General features: G+C 33.3%; 2 protein-coding genes across 2 annotated transcripts; both read right to left on the bottom strand.

Moving 5' to 3' along the window:
* Positions 1-62: 62 nt before the first annotated feature.
* LOC145334162 (uncharacterized) lies at positions 63-3,642 on the bottom strand. The gene is made up of 3 exons (XM_080179519.1): positions 3,566-3,642; positions 3,244-3,336; positions 63-2,573 (listed from the first exon to the last, which is right to left on the bottom strand). Exon 3 carries the CDS (start codon positions 2,509-2,511, stop codon positions 1,471-1,473), a length of 1,041 nt encoding a protein of 346 aa, XP_080035645.1. The 5' UTR covers positions 2,512-2,573; positions 3,244-3,336; positions 3,566-3,642; the 3' UTR covers positions 63-1,470.
* Positions 3,643-11,706: 8,064 nt separating this feature from the next.
* On the bottom strand, positions 11,707-15,954 carry LOC145334160 (uncharacterized). The gene is made up of 3 exons (XM_080179517.1): positions 15,447-15,954; positions 15,114-15,207; positions 11,707-14,944 (listed from the first exon to the last, which is right to left on the bottom strand). Exon 3 carries the CDS (start codon positions 14,880-14,882, stop codon positions 13,527-13,529), a length of 1,356 nt encoding a protein of 451 aa, XP_080035643.1. The 5' UTR covers positions 14,883-14,944; positions 15,114-15,207; positions 15,447-15,954; the 3' UTR covers positions 11,707-13,526.
* Positions 15,955-16,050: the final 96 nt, after the last annotated feature.

Here is a 16,050-nt window from a genome sequence, read left to right as displayed (position 1 = left end):
TTGTCTACCCTAAATGTCCCGTTTTTTGGCAAAAGATCCCACTGTGATAAGGGTTGTTACAAAATAATTTTATTTAATTTTTGTAGATTTTTTATACCTATGATTTTGGAGGATATTTTTTAGAAAAACAACTTTGGTGATCTGGCTACCATTTTTTAAAAAGAATTCACCCCAGCTTTCTATTATTCTTCTAAGTAGATACTTGAATTATGAAATCTCTACAAAAATTCCCCAATCTCAAGACATGTGTATGGTAAAAAATTCTTTTTTTTAAGTTGAAAAATATCTAAGAAACCGTCCATTTTAATACATTTTTATTTATTACAAAGCATATAAAAATAAATAGAATTCTATTAAAAATAAACAAATGGAATGTACCATTAAAACTGTTTTACAAAAGTTTAAATTTTTAAAAATTGTCTTGCTCATATCGAACAAGCATAAATATTCCAGTATGTCTTCGAAACCGATTAATATCGGCTGGCTTAGAGCCGTTTCTCCGCCATACTGAAAATTCATGTTTTGCATCGTATTACAGAAATTTTTTTACGAATATTAATATGAAATCACAAATTAATACCAGTTTTATTAATCCGGTCCTTAGGCACTACTGGTCTAACAAAACTGTCTTAAACCTATAATTTTTTATTTCAATATCCAAAGAAGACTGTCTATGATACGATGCGATAAATAACTATTATGATATTTAATGCAAAGTATATTTTTACAAATGTATAATTTATATTGTAGTTATAAGTTTTCTATTTATGTAATCAAAAGCTAATAAATAAATATTTAAAATGAAAAATTTTCTACTATTAAATTAAAACAAGAAAGCAAATAAGAAGCATTGCATTACTTTTAGATTATTAATATATAAAATAAAAAGTGGTAAGTTTTAAAATCTTAAAGTTTAAATTTTATTAACACATTTATTTCCAAAATTTTCCCTTCAATATCAGGACTCTATGTGATACTAGCGGTTTCTCCCCTAGATAGAAAGAAAATATAAAAAATTTTTTTTTTTGGGGGGGGGTCATTTTTGCTAGGGGCGATTTCTCTTAGGATAGTGCCGGCAGCCATTAGTCTTTACTTTTCCAACTTTTTATTTGATTTAGGGAAAATAGACCTACCAAGGATTACTCATACCAAATTGTATCCTGAAATTAGGATTCTAAGTGCTATTTGCGCATTGATTACGAGATGATTGCATTAAAACACCCCTCTCCCACACCTTATTAACCTTCCCAGGACCTAAGAAGTTACATTGTAAAGGAGAACCAAATCAATTCAGCGGTTAGCGAGATCCTTTAGTACAGACAGACACACAAAGATCCTGTTATTTTTTTATAAGGATTAATAAGACTTATAGTTTTTACATGATTATGATTATATAATGGTCACATACATATGTCACATGAATATGGTTTCCTAGTATGTCTAGTCTAGTATGTTTATAATAGCTTAGTACTAAGGTAAATCTGAGGTAAATTCTTCCCAATATTTTTTTACCAAATCTTCTTCTTCAGCTTGCATTTCAGCATTTTCTGTTTTTACTTGAGAAATATTTAATGAGTCCTCTTCTTTTATAAATACTTGTTCAAATTCAGGATTAACAATATTGTTGTCACTAATATCAATATTGTTGTCACTAATATTAATATTGTTGTCACTAATATTAATATTGTTGTCACTAATATCAATATTGTTATCACTAATATCAATATTGTTGTCACTAATATCAATATTGTTGTCACTAATATCAATATTGTTGTCACTAATATCTATATTGCTGTCACTAACAGATATATTATTCTCACTAGTATCTACTACATGAGTCTTAGCATGTTTATTTCTACGGCTTGATCGAGTAAATGATTTTCCACATATTTCACATGAATATGGTTTCTCTCCAGTATGAGTTCTCATATGTATATCTCTACTGTATGAATGAGTAAATGATTTCCCACATATATCACATGAAAATGGTTTCTCACCAGTATGTGTTCTTATATGAGTATCTTTACCATAAGCTGTGGCGAATGATTTTCCACATATGTCACATGAATAAGGTTTCTCACCAGTATGTATTCTCATATGTCTATTCTTAACACTAGATGAAGTAAATAATTTTCCACAGATATCACATGAATATGGTTTCTCTCCAGTATGAGTTCTCATATGTCTATCTTTATATTGAGCTGTGGTGAATGATTTTCCACATATATCACAGGAGTATGGTTTCTCTCCTGTATGAGTTCTCATATGCTGATCTTTACTACCTAATTGCGAAAATGATTTTCCACATACATCACATGAATATGGTTTCTCACCAGTGTGACTTCTCATATGTATATCTTTACTTTGAGCTGTGGTGAATAATTTTCCACATATATCACATGAATATGGTTTCTCTCCTGTATGTGTTCTCATATGAATATCCCTATTTTTAGCTCTACTAAATGTTTTGCCACAAATCTGACAAGAGTTCTTCTCTTTTTCACTATCCATTATTCTATGCTGTTATATAATTATAGATATTTGATATTCCTACTATGGCACCAGTCACAAATCTGTAATAGTAAAATTATATAATTTCGAATAAACTAAAGTATTTACTTTCTATTCTTTATTATAATGTATATACATTTCAATGGTATTAAAATAGGACACCTGCCATAATTAATGGTAAGTAATATTCTGCTGTATTATTGTAAGTGAGCCTGATGCCAATATTAAATAATTTAAAAATAACAAATAAATTGTTATTATTTGATGGTTGTATCTCAATACTATACATAAAAACACAATTATTTGTGATATAATTATCAAGTAGAATCTCCTAACACTAATTATAAATTTCTATTAAATGTTAGAGAAGCTTTATTAATATAGATCCTGCACATAAATTGTAGAAATACAATGCTAGTAAACTGTAGACATACAATGATGCTAAACGGAAAAGGCAAAAAAAAATTTTGGCGGGAAACGGCGGTTTTCAGCGCGAGCGGCGTTTCCGCCGCCGTTTCATCACAGTTCCATATTGTTTTCCACAAAAGCAACTGCTGTTTGCTGAATTTTAGAGCTGTAACTCTTTTTATTGGCTGAGATCATGCGCGTTTTACTTTGGGTTTCAAAAAGTGGCACATCCGCCCCTACCCCTTTTTATCCAATTAGTTATATTAATATAGATCAATACAATGCTAGCAAACTGTAGACATACAATGATGATAAACTACTTACCTAGATATATTATGATTTTAATCTGAAATTCTTTGGAGACTCAAGTACTGACTGGTACAACAATATTATTCCAAATAATAATTCTTCAGCATTCTAAAATAATTAAATTAATTTTTAAAAAGGTTTATAATGAATAAATATTAATCAATAGCTTCCTTAGAAATTTTTGTAAGATGATTTAAAGAATATTATGTTTTAAACTTTTCGCCAGCACAAAATAATTTTTAATTAGTAAAGTTCTCGGGGATTACTAATTTATAATTATGATTGGGTATAATTAAACTGGTAGAATTAGCAAAATAATTGATAGTTAATGAGTCACCTGTATTTAGAAATGAACAAGGGTAACAATTCTTATAACTCTTCCAGCTCTTTATTTCTTTTTCATCCTTTTAATCTGAAATATTTGCACAATTATCAGGATCACACAGGTTGTTTGTGAGACAGGATTCAATAAGTTATTTATGTTGATTTAATATTTCAGGATCCTGTCATTGTTATCAACAAAGAAGATATAGTTTTATCATATGTATTGATTGATTTATATATGTGTTTTATATATTAAATATTTATGTGTTCAATAAAGAACAATCTGTTTCAATATGATTCTTATTTGTGTTTATTAATTGCAGATACGTTTCTCCACAATTGAGGTTCTTAATATTATGTTTAATTAATCATTCTATTTCAAATAAAGATGGTAAAGATGGCGGGTGCGTACGAGGTTCGATTACCGGCATAAATACCTATTCAAAGGTAGTGTTTCACCACTGTTTCAATGCTAGCAATAGCGTAGTTAATTTTTTTTTTGTTAAAGATCTACGGGAAAAATTTTTCAAATAATGCTGTAATTGAATCAAGTACAAACATGCATCTTTACTTAGTACCAGTGATATCAAAAACAGGTACGGTGGTAAATGAATAATACTTCGAAAGAAAAGAAGGGTGAAAAGAGTAAGGCTACTCTAAAAGTTACTGAATGTTCAGTCCATACTTCAAATGAGAAGGGTGATAGTATAAATACTTTCAAAAGAAAGGGTGATATTTCAAATATTTCTCAAGAGAATAATAGTTTTCCAAATACTATTGTACAAGAAAGTAGCTTGTCTGTGTCTCAAGGGAAAGGTGGTAACACAATTACTTCTGTAAGGAAGGGTGGTGCTTCAAATTTTCAAAATTTGGAGGAAAAGTTTTCAAATATTTCTAAAGAGAAAGGTGAATTTTCTAATACTTCCAAAGAGAAGGGTGGTGATCCAAAATTACAAAAATTGGATACTAATTTTTCAGATATTTCAATACAGAAAGGTGAGTTTTCAAGCACTCTGGAGAAAGAGGATAAAATTTCAAATATTCCTGTTGAAAAACAACAGGAAAGTGCAGTAAGTATTTCAAATATTCCTGTTGAAAAACAACAGGAAAGTGTAGTAAATATTTCAAATATTCCTGCCACAAGGCAGGAAAGTGTAGCGAACATTTCCGAAACGGAAGATAATACTGAACCTCAATTGTCCAATATGGGGGAATTAAGAGTAGGAGTCGATGCTCCAAAACTAAATGATTATGAAAGTTATGAACAATTTCGAGAAGTAGTTGAAATGTGGGATCTAACGTCAGATCATCCACCAAGAAAAAGGGGATCTTTACTAGCGTTGGCATTACCAAATAAATCAAGCGTTTTTGGGAACAGCATTCAGACGTCATTATTCAAAAAGATAAAGCCGGCTACGTTGGCGGCAGCAGAAGACGGAGTGAAACAGATATTAGAATTTCTAGACGCGCTACTGGGACAGGATGATTTTACAAAAGAAATAAATGCGTTTGAGAAAATATGGAATTTAAGAAAGCGTGCGGGTCAAACTATTGTAGAATACGTGAAGGATTTTGAATTGAAAATAAATGAATGCAGTCTAAATAATTGCGAATTTACAGATAAGTGTAAGGCTTTTATGCTACTCTTAGCGGCGGGTCTTACGCATACGCAATACGAGCTTATCAAAGGTACCGTAAATTTAAATGAAACTGGGAAAGTATTTCAAAATGTTAAGGCAAAAATGGTTACTATGCTTACAAATTCAATTGGTAACGTGGTAGGTAATTCTAAACCAGATAATGTTGATGAAGCTTTCTTTGCTGAACATGAACAGGCATTTCTAGCCTGGAGTAAAAAGAAAGGTAATTTCAAAGGTAAGTCATGGGGAAATAATAACAATTCAAGCTCATTTCAAAAGCAATCAAATGACCCTATCAACCCAAAGGACAAAGACGGACGCACGTACAAATGCAGAATATGTGATTCCTATAGACATTTGGCTAGGCAATGTCCACACAATACCAAAAATAAAAACCCTACACAATTTTCAAATTCAAAGGGGAGCAAGCATATGTATATGGCAGAAGGCGAAAAAGAGAGTGTAGAAAAGGGGAATGTTACTGAACCAGAGAGTGATGAAGAGGAAAGAGAAAAAGTGTATTTCACAACAAATCAAAAAGAGCTAAGCAAGTTCACAGCAGAATCTCTGAATTCTGCTGCATTGGACACATGTTGTACAAAATCACTAGCAGGACAGAAATGGTTAGACATATTTCTACAGTCAGCCCCTAAACATCTACTCAAAGATGTTAAAGGTCCATATGCCAGCAATACCACTTTTGAATTTGGCAACCAGGCTATTTTGAAAGCAGGTAAAGCATACACCATTCCTGTTATCATTGGGGAAGATTATCATCAAATTGAAATTGATATAATCGACAGTGATATCCCTCTTCTACTGTCCAAAGAACATATGAAGAAAATGGGGATAGCTCTGGACATGAGCAATGATACAGCAACGGTTAAGGGCAAAAAGCTAGATGTTAATACAACAAGTGCTGGACATTTTACAGTCAGTTTATTTGGTGGAAATGATGAAATTGATGACAACCAAGTGATGAATGAAGTAATGGCAGTGCAATTGATTGATGGAGATGAAAAGAAGAAGTTAAAGATGTTAACAAAGTTGCACAGGCAATTTGCACACAGGCCAAAGCTGGTATTTGTCAATTTGTTGAAGACAGCTGGACAATGGGATGAATCATTTGATCCGCTAATAGACAAAATAATAAATGGTTGTGAAGGATGTATACTCCGTAAAAGAAACAATGATAGACCAGCAGTTGCGATGACAATGGCAAATGATTTCAATCAAGTAGTGTCATTGGACCTGAAGATCAGAGGAGATACAATAATTTTGTATATGATCGATATATTCACAAGATACACTTTAGCAACTACAATTCCAAACAAGAATCCAGAATCGGTGGTGAAGGCTTTGATAAGAACATGGATAAGATATTTTGGTCTAATGGAGGGATTGATGTTTGATAATGGAGGTGAATTCTCAAATGAGTGGATGAGAGAAGTGTGCAGCAAGTTAGACATCAAGAATCATACTACTGGAGCCTATTCACCGTTCCAAAACGGAATCAATGAGATAAACCATGCTCATGCAGATGGAATGGCTGATTGTGTAGAGAGAGATTTTCCTGATATGGATATTGAAACGATATTGGCATGGGTTTGTTCTGCCAAGAACTCATTGACCAATGTGTATGGATTCTCACCAAATCAACTAGTATTTGGAAGAAATCCAAAACTTCCAAATATAATAGATTCTCCACCCCCAGCAAGAGAAGTGAAAGTGCAAAGCAAAGCTCTGTTGGATATGCTGAACATCATGCATAAGTCAAGAGAAGCTTTCATGAGGTCAGAGAGCTGTGAGAAGCTAAAGAAGGCATTGAACAGCAAGATGCGAACAGCAGAAAGACTATATCGTCACAATGAGTGGGTATATTACAGAAGAGACAAAGATGATATGTGGATGGGACCTGCCAAAGTTGTTTTTCAAGATGGAAAGGTGATCATGATAAGACATGGTGGCAGATGTGTCAGAGTAAGTGCTACTAGACTTCATCCAGTCCATGAAGACTTAGCAAAGAAACTGGACAAAAATGAAGAGAATGATGAAATAGAGACAGAGGTTGAGAAAGTTGAAACAAGAGCATCAAAAGCAGAGACGAAGAATAAGGAGGATGAAGGGCTAAGAGTAACAACTGAAGAGGAGATTTTTACCCTAGCAAGAGAAGAGCCCAGTGAAAACCTAGAAGAAGTGGAAGATGAAAGAGAAGAAGCAGATGATGAATTTGTAGATGCTCAAGAGAACAATCCTGAGATAGAAGATAATGGAATGACAGAAGAAAGAGCTGAACAAGAAAAGAGAAAAGTGGGAAGACCAGCTAAGAAAAGTAAGAAGAAAACAATAAAACCATTGTTTTCACCTCCAGAGAGAATTGAGATAAAAATGGATGGAAAATGGGAACCAGCCACAGTTCTTCAAAGAGGAGCAAAAGCAGCTGGCAAATATCCAACATGGTACAATTTTCAGCTAGACAATGGGCAAATTTTCAATGATGATGCGAACAACTATGAATACAGGAAGATATCTGAAGAAGATGATACAGTTAATTGGGCGCATGAAGAAGTTCTAGCTGTTTTAGTTCCTAAAGAAAAGAGAGACACGACAGAATGTTTAGAAGCAAAGCAAAAGGAGATGGACAAGCTAAAAGAATTTGGTACATATGAAGTAATAGAAGATGAAGGGCAAGGCCATGTAACTACAACATGGGTGCTGACAGAAAAGGGCACGGAGATACGAGCAAGATTGACAGCAAGAGGTTTTATGGAAGATGATGAAGTACCAAAAGACTCTCCAACTATGCATAAATCTTCTTTAAGAATAGTTCTAGCCATAGCAGCAGCAAAAGGCTGGACCATAGAAACATCTGATATTCGTAGTGCTTTCTTACAAGGAAATCTGCTAGACAGAGATGTGTATGTAAAACCTCCCAAAGAAGCAGGATTGACAGGGAAGCTCTGGAAATTATACAAATGCTTATATGGTCTGAGAGACGCAAGTAAGCAGTGGTATTCGAAAGTGAAAGGAATACTAAAGAAGAATGGTTTTCATAAATCAAAGTTTGATTCTGGACTTTTCTACATTTTTGATGAGAATGACAATCTTATAGGCATTATTGGATTGCATGTAGATGACTTTATTCACTGTGGTACAGAGAAATTTGTCAAAGAGATATTGCCAAAGATCATGGCAGAATTCACTGTTGGCAAATCAGAGAGTGGAAATTTCATGTATACTGGTTTTATGATAAATCAGGATGCTACAGGGATCTCTCTTGATCAAGCTGAATACGTAGAAGGGATAGAGATACCTACTTTGGAGGCAAGGAGAATGGCACAAACAGATGAAGAAATGACTGCAGAAGAGTTAACAATTTTGAGGAAGATGACAGGACAGTTAAACTGGACTGTTAGAGCAACACGTCCTGATCTGAGCTTCAACATGATAGCTCTATCCACCAAGTTCAAAGGAGGATTAATCAGTGATCTGAAAGAAGCTAAGAAGGCAATTGCGAATTTGAAACAGAACAAGGCAGTTGTCAGGATTGGAGCAATCAAGAATCTGAAAGAGGCAGAGATTCTGTTGTTTACTGATGCTTCATATGGAAACATAAATGATGGAAAAGATAGCACTGCTAGCTACATCATTTTTCTGATAGATCCAAAGTCAGGAGTGTGTGCACCTCTAGATTGGAGGGCAAACAAGACCAAGAGAAGAGCTAACTCTACTTTAGCAGCTGAAGCCTTAAGCCTGAGTATAGGACTAGATGCAGCTGTAGGCATCAGATGGCAGTTGACTGAAATGATGGGAGAAGATTATAAATTGCCCATCACTGCCATAATTGACAACAAAGACACATATGACGCTGTACATTCAAGCACAGATGTGTCAGAACGACGCTTGAGGAGGGAGATTGCAGTCCTACAAGAATATCTAGAGACAGAAGAGCTGAGAAGGATTCTTTGGTGCAGAGGAGAACATCAGTTAGCTGATTGTTTGACCAAAAAGGGTGTCAACCCTATACCACTCATGCAAGTCATGCAATCTGGTAAAATGGGAGACAATATCTTGGAGATTATCTCTTAAGATATCCCTAAAAATTTCTTTTCAAATGAAATTTAACACAAAACTAAAAATTTTTTTTTCTCCAAAAACAAAGGGGAGATTTCAAATGTCCAGGTAAGAGAAGGGTGGTCACAAATATAGTATTTTCAATATTTTTTTCAAATATTTCAAAAATGAACCACAAACATGTTATATTTTTTTCAAAATAAAGGATAAAAATCAATTTTCAAAAAATGTCAGAAATAAATAAGCAGTAATTATCTCAAAAGATTTTATAGACATTTGATTGGTCCCAATTTTAACCATATCGACGGTATTTATAGAACTCGGGAGAAAGCTCTACGAGTTAAAAATTATACAATTTCAAGAGTAAAAATGTTTTCATATTTCGAACAAAAATAAGCAACAAAGAATAATTCCTTATAAATTATGGATTTTATTGCAATTTACATGTTATGAAGTAACATTATGAAGAATTACACAAGCAAAGAATAGTATTATTTCAATAATTTCCGACTACGAAAGCAAAGACGACTTTAGAATGAAGAATTATTTGGATGCGCAATATAGCGGCATTTACACACAGGAAAATCATTTCAAACTCGTGCAGAAAACGATTCACGTAAAATTCATTTGATTGGTTGAAATATTTTTAAAATGCTTACTTTTAAAACCAAAAATCGTATAAAAATTAAGTTTTACGATTTGTTTGGTATCAAGCGCAAGCTTAAGCTACTTTTCTCTTCCAAAAGGTAATAATTTCATAATTATTTTAAAAATTATTTTTATTTTTATCTGTTCAAAGTTTTTTTGTCACTTTTCAGCGACAAATAATAAAACAGCGTATAAAGTTGTTTTCGTTAGTAAAGCAATCACAAATGCTATCAAAAATATTTTTGTTTGAAAAACATTTCAAGAAAACAATTTTCGTTGCTCGTATTATTTTTTTTTTTGTTGCGTCGTAACCCTTTATTTCAAAAAGGGTCAGTTCGTGCATATATAAAATGTTCCAATGTAAAAAGAATTGATTTTTATTGTTAGCACTAGTATTAATTTTTGATTTCAAAAACTACAAATAAAAATGACTGTTTAATAGATTACAAATTTTTTTTTTTTGCAATAACTAGCGATATTTTCAAAGAAAGCTAGCAGTTTATTGAAATTTCAATCAATTTCAAAAATTAAACAATTTTTTTTGAGAAAAGTTAATATTTCAAAAATCTTTTTATGCATATAAAGAAGCTAACATTATTCAATTTTCAGCATGGCTCAAGTTGACGAGATTGTCCCAAGAGACCAGATGGAGATGGAGACCATGGAGAAGGAGACTGTCCAGGAGCCAGCGAAGGAGACCGTCCAGGAGCCGGCGAAGGATGACCAGCAGGATGGCGACGCAGTGTTCAAGGTGCCAGAGATGGGCACATTTGAGCCGTATCATGTTGTAATTGCCCCCATGGAGATACCAGAGTCAATCTTCTCTGAAAATCAAACTGGCATTAAATGGTTGCCAATGGTGACTGAGACCGCAGCTCAAATTGCCGAGTTTGTGGTGGACCAGTTGGAACAGGCTAGGCCAAGATGCATCACTGTGATGGCGCTGCAGAATGCCATGAGGGTAGAGGCGATGGAGACCGTGGACGACGTCAAAGGAGCCAATCGATACGGTAGTAGATTGCTGGCGGTTGAACATGAGGCATAGGGTGGTGTTTACAACCCTCATATTCACGCCCAATGAGGTTGAGGAGTGGGGGAATATCGCCGAAGTTAATGGCCATATTCACCAGGCCAACAAGCAGATGTCTATGCAACCTCTGCGGATTCACAGGATTTTTCTCAGCAAGCAGCGGGGTGAGAATGTGCTGGTAGTGAATGGCAGCCGTTTTGTTGAATTCAACAACAAAACTGGGCTGGGTGACACGCCGACGCTGGAGGCCTTGAAGCTGATTGTGAAGTGGATTCTCTTGCACCACAGGCGTGGTATGTTTAACCGCGATGTGCCAGCCAGTTGCCCAGAGACTGCGCTGATGATGCCTACACCCTTAGGTTTTACCGAAGGGTATCACAATTGCGCCATATTGTCACAAATTTTGCGGCAGCGGGGACAGTTTGTCTCAAGGAGATCGCGTAGTACATCCAGGAGGAGGGAGCCCAACACGAAGCCGGTGAAGAGGGTGACGTCAGCCGAGCAGGGACGTTTTCCGCGCAAGCAGAGGGTGAGTTCGGTGACCGACAACGAGGACCCCAGTCAGCTGTTGGTGAGGAAGTTGTCAGAGGCATATCGTCAGAATGCCGAGATGTACCGAGTGGACGCGGCGAAGGAGAAGGCGGCGGAGAACAAGAAGCTGGAGTCTCTTTACCTCCTGTTTCATGAGAAGGCTGAAAAACTCAAGGAGATGGAAAAGAGGTATGAACAACTATTATACACCCGGCAGCCTGAGGAACAGCGTAAGGACAGTGCAGAGATCCGGCGGCTAAAGACAAGGAACAAGGAACTGCTAGAAGACAACTATTGGTTGGAGCGTGAGAACGAGCGTCTAGCCAGGAGGTTCCAGGATCTTGGGCGTCAGTATGATGATGTGTATGCGGATCTACTCATATGGAAGAAGCGTGCGGAAGGCAAGACAACCATCAGGTGGTCCACTAAGTCCGACAGAGATGCCAGAGCGCCAACCAAGAAAATCAGCCATAAGAGAAAGGACTAAAGAAGTATAATGAATGAGACAGGATTCAATAAGTTATTTATGTTGATTTAATATTTCAGGATCCTGTCATTGTTATCAACAAAGAAGATATAGTTTTATCATATGTATTGATTGATTTATATATGTGTTTTATATATTAAATATTTATGTGTTCAATAAAGAACAATCTGTTTCAATATGATTCTTATTTGTGTTTATTAATTGCAGATACGTTTCTCCACAATTGAGGTTCTTAATATTATGTTTAATTAATCATTCTATTTCAAATAAAGATGGTAAAGATGGCGGGTGCGTACGAGGTTCGATTACCGGCATAAATACCTATTCAAAGGTAGTGTTTCACCACTGTTTCAGTTTGTTCTATAGGTAAATAATATTTTTACAGCCAAGGAAATAAATAAATCTTGTGCAGAATATACACCCCTGTTTAAATTTTAGATTTAGTGGCATCCACAGAGTTTTGCCAGGGAGATTAAAGCATGATTTGGGTGATAAATATCAGAATTTTACAATTCCTATATTAAAGAGTGTTGCCCCTTCCCTCCTTAACCCCTATTCTACAAGCTTATGCTTAGATTTACTCAATAAAAAGAAATAATTTAAAAATATGGTCAGTAGAAAATCATATGTTAGAATTATATTAGGTCATATTTTAGAGTTTATTATACGCATCTGGGGATTTTACATATCTGTACATGAAATTTGTAATATAAAAAAAACTTTATAATAATACTTGTGAGTTGGTAATTAAATATATTAGATTTATAAAGATTTAAACCTGAAAAGAACAAAGCTTTAAAACAATTTTTGAATAAATAAACTTAATGACATTACCTTAAAATTATAAAAACAAAGTTTATTACTAAGGAAAAACATGTAAAAATCTCTGGATTATTCAGATATAAAACTTAAATAGGTATTATTTAAACCTTCGTGTTTATATGTTTACATTATTTTTTCTACTTCAGTAAATTGTTAAGCTTTTAAGCATCAAATCTAGTAAAACTTAAATTACAATGTCTATATTAGCTGGTTACTAAGTGTGGCGCCTAAAACTTATATTTACAAGCCAATGAAATATTTGCCCAATTACTTGAAAGAACTTCACATTAACGAGAAGTGATTGTCCCAAATAAAAGCTACTTTTGGTATGCAATCCTTGCAATTAATAGAATAATGGAAAGGTATATTTTTATTAAGTTATTTTATTTCACTTAACAGTACATTTTTCCCTTTAACACACTTTTATATTACTGGATATTTTACATACATTTCCTATAATAGGTGTGCTTTAAAAATAGTGAATTCTCTGAAAATAAAATTATGTCCCTCTTTAATAAAGAATTTCAAATATAAAAGCTTTTGAATAAAGAAAAATTAATATAATTCTATATCATTGAAATTACAAAATATAAACTTTGATCTTAATCATTATTTCTGATTTAGGTAATCTTCACATTCACAAATAATTTGCAACAAACAACCTAAACAAATATTTTAGTTATTCACAACTTTAACACACAATTTTTAGTCCATGGAAATTTTTAATTGACACACTAAGGTACTAGGGCAAATCTGAAGTAAATTCTTCCCAATATTTTTTCACCAAATCTTCTTCTTCAACTTGTATTTCAACATTTTCTGTTTTTACTTGAGAAATATTAGTTTTGTCCTCTTCCTTTATAAATACTTGTTCAAATTCAGGATTAACAATATTGTTGTCACTAATATCAATATTGTTGTCACTAATATCAATATTGTTGTCACTAATATCAATATTGTTGTCACTAATATCAATATTATTCGTACTAGTATGCACTTCATGTGTCTTAGCATGTCTATTTCTGCTGCTTAATTGAGTAAATGATTTTCCACAAACACTACAGGAGTATGGTTTCTCTCCAGTATGTATTCTCATATGTCTTTCTCTACTTCCCTTTTCAGAAAAAGATTTACAACAGATTTCACATGAATATGGTTTTTCACCAGTATGTGTTCTCACATGCTGGTCTTTACTACCTAAATGAGAAAATGATTTTCCACATATTTCACATGAATATGGTTTCTCACCTGTGTGTGTTCTCATATGACTATCTTTATGTTGAGACTGTGAGAATGATTTCCCACATATTTCACAGGAATATGGTTTCTCTCTTGTATGAGTTCTCATATGTATATCTTTATCACTAGACTGTGAGAATGATTTACCACATATTTCACAGGAATATGGTTTCTCACCAGTGTGGGTTCTCATATGTTTATCTTTACTACCTAATTGAGAAAATGATTTTCCACATATTTCACATGAATATGGTTTCTCACCAGTATGTGTTCTCATATGCTGATCTTTACTACCTAATTGAGAAAATGTTTGACCGCATATTTCACATGAATATGGTTTCTCTCCAGTATGTGTTCTCAAGTGTGTATCTCTATTATCTACTCGTGAGAATGATTTACTACAAACATTACATGAATATGGTTTCAGTCCTGTATGTGTTCTCATGTGTGTATCTTTACTTTGAGCTTTGGTGAATGATTTTCCACATATTTCACAGGAATATGGCTTCACTCCTGTATGTGTTCTCATGTGAGTATCTTTATTTTGAGCAGTGGTGAATGATTTTCCACATACATCACATGAATATGGTTGCTCACCAGTGTGAGTTCTCATATGCCTGTCTTTACTTTGAGCTGTGGTGAATGATTTCTCACATATATTACATGAATATGGTTTCTCTCCAGTATGTGTTTTTATATGATCATCTCTACTGTTTGAATGAGAGAATGATTTACCACATACATCACATGAATATGGTTTCTCCCCAGTATGAGTTCTCATATGAATGTCTCTATAACTAGATGTACTAAATGTTTTGCCACAAATCTGACAAGAGTTCTTCTCTTTTTCATTATCCATTATTCTATGCTGTTATATAATTATAGATATTTGATATTCCTACAGTGGCACCAGTCACAAATCTGTAAAAGTAAACTTAAATAATTTACTCTAAATAATTATTTATGATGCTCTTATACCAATTATAAATTTATGTTCAATGTTAGAGAAGCTATATTAATATAGATTCTGCACAAATAAATTGTAGAAATACAATGCTATTAAACATACAATGATGCTAAAAATACTTACCTAGATATATTACGAAATTAATCTAAATATTCTTTGGAGACTCAAGTACTGACTGGTACAACAATATTATTCCAAATAATAATTCCTCAGCAGTCTGAAACAATTAAATTAATTTTTAAAAAGGTTTATAATGAATAAATATTGATCAATAGCTTCCTTAGAAATTTTTGCATCTTATATTAAGTTGAGTTAAAGAATATTTTGTTTTAAACTTTTTGCCAGCACAAAATAATTTTTAATTGGTAAAGTTCTCGGGGATTACTAATTTATAATTATGATTGGGTATAATTAAACTGGTAGAATTAGCAAAATAGTTGATAGTTAATAAGTCACCTGTATTTAGAAATGAACAAGTGTAACAATTCTTATAACTCTTCCAGCTCTTTATTTCTTTTTCATCCTTTAATCTGAAATATTTGCACAATTATCAGGATCACACAGGTTGTTTGTTCTTTAGGTCAATAATATTTTTACAGCCGGGGAAAAAAATAAATCTTGTGCAGAATATACAAATCTTAGATTTAGTGGCATCCACAGAGTTTTGCCAGGGAGATGAAAGCATGATTTGGGTGATAAATATCAGAATTTTACAATTCCTATATTAAAGAGTGTTGCCCCTTCCCTCCTTAACCCCTATTCTACAAGCTTATGCTTAGATTTACTCAATAAAAAGTAATAATTTTAAAAATATGGTCAGTAGAAAATCATATGTTAGAATTATATTAGGTAATTTTTAAGAGTTTATTATACGCATCTGGGGATTTTACATATCTGCACATGAAACAATTTGTAAAATAAAAAAACTTCATGATAATACTTGTGAGTTGGTAAATTAGATTTATAAAGATTTAAACCTGATAAGAACAAAGCTTTAAAACAATTTTTGAATAAATAAACTTAATGACATTACCTTAAAATTATAAAAACAAAGTTTATT

Source organism: Acartia tonsa, chromosome 12 (assembly GCF_053477335.1).
Source record: "Acartia tonsa isolate MP-2025a chromosome 12, ASM5347733v1, whole genome shotgun sequence".
Lineage (NCBI taxonomy): Eukaryota > Metazoa > Arthropoda > Copepoda > Calanoida > Acartiidae > Acartia > Acartia tonsa.
This window is presented reverse-complemented; position numbering and strand designations above follow the sequence as displayed.